This window comes from Vicia villosa, linkage group LG3 (assembly GCF_029867415.1).
Source record: "Vicia villosa cultivar HV-30 ecotype Madison, WI linkage group LG3, Vvil1.0, whole genome shotgun sequence".
Classification (NCBI taxonomy): domain Eukaryota; kingdom Viridiplantae; phylum Streptophyta; class Magnoliopsida; order Fabales; family Fabaceae; genus Vicia; species Vicia villosa.
This window is the reverse complement of record NC_081182.1, coordinates 141838939-141844000: the sequence shown is the minus strand read 5'-3', so window position 1 is coordinate 141844000 and position 5062 is coordinate 141838939. Positions and strand designations below refer to the sequence as shown.

Here is a 5062-nt window from a genome sequence, read left to right as displayed (position 1 = left end):
CTCTTGTAGTGGAAGAGTCAATCAATATCAGATTTGATGATAAGCTTGGTCTTGAAAAGCCAAAGCAGTTTGAGAATTTTGCAGATATAGAAATCTCTAATTCAGATTCTGAATAACCCAAAAGCAAGGTTTCAAAAGATCAAGTTGCTACTTCTTTAGAGAATCTCAGAATATCTGAAGAGCCAACTCTCAGAAGATCTTCTAGACTCAACTCTGCTCATCTAGAAGATGTTATTATTGGAAAGAAGGACGATCCTATCCGAACAAGAGCATTCCTTAAGAACAATGCAGAATGTCAATTTGGTCTAGTATCTCTGATTGAGCCAACTTCTGTTGATCAAGCTCTGGAGGATGCTGACTAGATAATTGCCATGCAAGAAGAACTTGATCAGTTTACAAGGAATGATGTTTGGGATCTAGTTCCAAGACCAAAAGGATTTAACATCATTGGAACTAAGTGGGTCTTCAGAAACAAGCTAAGCGAAAAAGGAGAAGTTGTAAGAAACAAAGCCAGACTGGTTGCTCAGGGCTATAGTCAGCAAGAAGGCATTGACTATACAGAAACCTTTGCACCAGTGGCCAGGTTAGAATCTCTTCGCTTATTAATTTCATTTGCCACTCAACATAACACCACTCTGTATCAGATGGATGTTAAGAGTGCCTTCTTGAATGGTTATATAGATGAGGAAGTATATGTCCACCAACCTTCTGGTTTTGAAGACTCTAAGTCTCCAGAACATGTTTTCAAATTAAAGAAATCATTGTATGGCCTGAAGCAAGCTCCCAGAGCTTGGTATGAAAGATTAAGTTCTTTCCTTCTGGATAATGGTTTCACTAGAGGACAAGTGGATACAACTCTCTTCTGTAAAACCTTTAAAAAGGATATTTTAATTTGCCAAATTTATGTTGATGATATCATATTTGGAACATCTAATGCTACACTTGGAAAGGAGTTTGCTAAGTCTATGCTGGCAGAGTTTGAAATGAGCATGATAGGAGAACTCAAGTATTTCCTTGGGATCCAGATCAATCAAACTTCTGAAGGAACTTATGTTCATCAGACCAAGTATGTGAAAGAACTTTTGAAGAAGTTTAGTCTTTCAGAAAGCAAAGAAGCAAAGACTCCTATGCATCCAACGTGTGTTTTAGGTAAGGATGAGGTAAGTAAGAAGGTAGATCAGAAGCTCTACAGAGAAGATCTGAAGAATACAACTTAGTAGGATTTTGTGATGCTGATTACGCTGGAGATAGAGTTGAAAGGAAAAGTATTTCTGGAAGCTGTCAGTTTCTGGGAAGTCATCTGATCTCTTGGTACAGCAAGAAGCAAGCCACAATTGCCCTATCTACAACAGAAGCAGAATATGTTGCTGCTGCTGGATGTAGTACACAGATGCTCTGGATGAAGAGTCAGCTAGAAGATTATCAGATTTATGAGAGTAACATTCCTATCTTCTATGATAATACTTCTGCTATTTGTTTATCTAAGAATCCTATTTTACATTCCATAGCTAACCATATTGAGATTAAACATCACTTCATTAGGAACTATGTTCAGAAGGGTGTTCTTTCTCTAAACTTTGTGGATACAGAACATCAGTGGGTTAATATCTTCACGAAACCCCTTGCTGAAGATAGGTTTAAGTTCATTCTAAAGAATATCAGTATGGATTTATGCCCAGAGTGAAAGGATAAGAAGTTCTGATATATGGATTAGATTTGAAATGATTATTTATTTTCTTGTCAAATATTCTAAACTTGTTTATCAATTAGATATTTTGATTCTGTTATTACTAACGTTTCATATGTCTAAGTTGATTCAGAATTTATTTTAAAGCAAAACAGCTGTCACCAGCTATTCCAGATGATGAACACGTGTTCATTCTAAAGGGACAAGCATGCATGCAGTTGATGAGACGCCGCCCTAGGTAACTGTGAAAATCATTTCAAATATCACGTTTTACCTTAACGTCACTCAACATTAAATGCATTTGATTCTCTGCATTCTGTAACTGTTCATTCTCAAAATTTAATTGCATTTTGTTTCAAATCCGTGTCTATTTAAACATCTCTCATAATCTCATTTTCTCTTTTCGCACATTCATCATCCTCCTATTTTATGCGTTTCTGCAACCTTTTCTCTCTCTTCTCAAACCCTAAAAAGAAACCCAGAAATCTCAGAAGTGCTTCAATGGCTTCCCCTTCAAATCAGAATGTTGGTTCATCTTCTCAGCAACAACATCAACAAGAACAAGATCAAGAGCAACAACTTGTTCCCCAGATAACCTGTTCGATTCCTTTGGATCAGTTGGAGGTTATTTGCGAATTAATGGTAGATTTTGACAATCTGGAGAAACATGATGTTCATCTTACAGAGAATATGGTGTTTCAAGGTTGGGGACCTTTGTTCTATGATCTGTGTGGTCCAGTTTATCCTGACCTATTGAAAGAATTCTGGGTGCATGCAATTGTTATGCCTAAAGCAATTCTCTCCATTGTTCATGGTGAATTCTTCTCAATCACTGAACCCCTCATAAGGAAGTTATTTGGGTTGATGAATGTTGAAGGCGTTACTGAAGCAACTCCTAGAACTGATTGGGATGCTGTGTATGGTGAGATCTTTCAGAATGGACAAAAGTCAAAATAAGTTAAGGATTTGAAAACCCTCTACAAGGTATGGACTAAGATTCTTCTGGGCTGTTTTTACCACAGAAAATCAACAAGTTCTTCAAACTTTGTCAACAAGGATCAACAATACATTATGTATTGTATTGATTAACAAATCAAAGTGGATCTTCCCTTCATCGTTTTCAATCATTTGTGACATGCTGTGAATGATTCAAGAGACGAAATCAGGCTGCAGTATCCAAACAAGAAGAGGAACGTTATTCCTTTTGGAAGAACTCTCACAAATCTTCTGGTCCAAACAAAGATAGTTGAGAATCAGATATTGCTGGAATCATCAATAATCCTTACACTATTATTGGGAGTACTCTGAACGCTCATACTCTGAAGAAAATGGGCATAATCAAGTCAATTGATTCTACTCCTCAAGCAAACCCAGAAGTTAGAACCAGAAGAGGTCCTGTCTTGGCTGATTTTGAGTTGTTCTTCAGGAATGAACAACCAGAAGTTATTGTTCGCTACATTGCCATGCACAGAGAAAATGGTTCTGATTGTGAGTCTATTTGGATAATCAAGCAGAAAGCTCTCACTACTAAGGATGGAGTTCCATAAATTGTGCCAGAGAAAGAAAGGAGAACCAAGAGAAGGTTAGATCTTCCTACTATAAGTGAAGAGAAGAGAAACGATAAGCAAGCTGATGAATAGAAGGATGAACAGAAGCAAGAAGGAGAAGTAGAAAAGAAGAAGCATAAGAAGGATGATAAGAAAGAAGAAGAGAAGAGAAAGAAAAAGAAGAAAGATAAGAGGAAGAAAGAGGAAGAAAACAAAGAAGAAGAAAAGAAGTTGGAGAAGAAAGATGTTGAAAAAGAAAAGCATAATGAAGTTGAAAAGGAGAAAGAAAAGCTAAAAGGGAAGTAGAAGATGGTGATACAGAAGGAGAAGAAGAGAAAGACAGTTGGCGAATGACCTGCTAAGAAGAAGCAACAAGGTCCAGGTATTGTAATTTCTGAACCTGATTATGATTTTGTTTTTAATTCAAAGAATGTATCAATAGAATCTAACCCAGAAACTCAACCAAAAAATTCCCCTGCTAAACCTCCTCCAACCACCAAAGTTCTCACCCCTCCTTCTTCACCCAATTCTAAAGGCACTACGCCTATTCTTGATTCTATGCCCCTAGCTTCTGAACCTATCTTTGAAGCCACACCCCTTAACACCATCATTCCTCCTCATGCAAATATATCCACTTCTCAACCTCCTCCTCACCTCAATTACACCCTGGTAGACACTACTGAGCTCTGCCCTTTCACACCTTCATCTCATGAACCCTCTGATTCTGATTCTTTCACTCGCCTCATGAAACTATATCCCCGTAAACCTAAACCAACTCATGTTGTTGTGGTTTTAGACTCAGATCATGAAGTTGAATCCTCTCAACCATCCTCTCATACACCCTCTTCTGAAACAACATTGTCTATTCTGGATAGAGTTCCCCAAGCTTATGCCCTATCTTACCCAGAAAAGCCAATCTCTTCTCTCTATCTCCAAATACCTAATCCTCCTCCAAGAACATCACCTCCTAGACCTTCTATTGATACACTTTTTGAATTATTAACTCTTAAGTTCAGAACAAGGTTAGATGCTTTGAAGGGTGCACATGATGCCAAATTGGATCATGTTGCTGCTGGCAAGATCTGGAGAATCGTTAGAAGGGAGATTCAACATGACTTTACGATTCTTCAGAATAAGTGTCTAGCTGCAGCTCCTGGACCTTCTGGTTACCTTCTGGAGTATGATGATGGAAGATACTACCATCCCATCACCAGCTGGAAACCTCTTGAAGAGAAGGAGTTTGTAGATGAGCTTGCAGGAGAAGAAAATCCTTTGGCAATGGTTATGTGGACGCCACATCCATACAAGGTTCTGACTGGAGACTTTCAGTTCTTATTCAACTAGTTAAGGGAGAATCCCTCTGATAAAGCACCAGATATGGTATATCCAGAAGTTGAATACCCTCCAGAACTTTTTGCTCCAACACCTCCACAGAATCTAGCTGCAATTCTTGATGGCTTAGAACATCCTGCTACATAAATTCCTGTTGAGAAAAATCAAGGAGATGTTCTTATGGTCGAAGCTTGTGCAAGTCCTCCTGCTATGGAAAACAACTTTGATGCTGCTTTTGCTGGTCCTTATGCTTCTGTGCTGATAAACACTATGAAGGAGCTCCAACAGAATCAAGCTAACTTGGCTCTTCGTCTGGACAAGCAAGAGGATACAAATGTTGAGTTCAGATCCTTCATGCAGGATCAGAAGGAAGCTACAAGGAAGCAAGTTGAAGACACTGCTGAGATTAAGAACCTTCTGGCCGTCTTAGCTTCTAGGTTCAGCTAGTCGTAGTCTGTCTTTGTGTCTTAGTATGTTTTCTTTGTTGTTTGCATCT

General features: G+C 38.4%; 1 protein-coding gene across 1 annotated transcript; it reads left to right on the top strand.

The window, feature by feature from the left end:
• Positions 1-2188: 2188 nt before the first annotated feature.
• Positions 2189-2644, top strand: LOC131659081 (uncharacterized). The gene has a single exon (XM_058928322.1). The coding sequence runs from the start codon at positions 2189-2191 to the stop codon at positions 2642-2644; it is 456 nt and encodes a 151-aa protein (XP_058784305.1).
• The last annotated feature ends 2418 nt before the right edge of the window (positions 2645-5062 follow it).

What these genes read in the sequence shown, in the direction of transcription:
- LOC131659081 (XM_058928322.1), top strand. Translation starts at nt 2,189, where the DNA reads ATGGCTTCCCCTTCAAATCAGAATGTTGGTTCATCTTCTCAGCAACAA.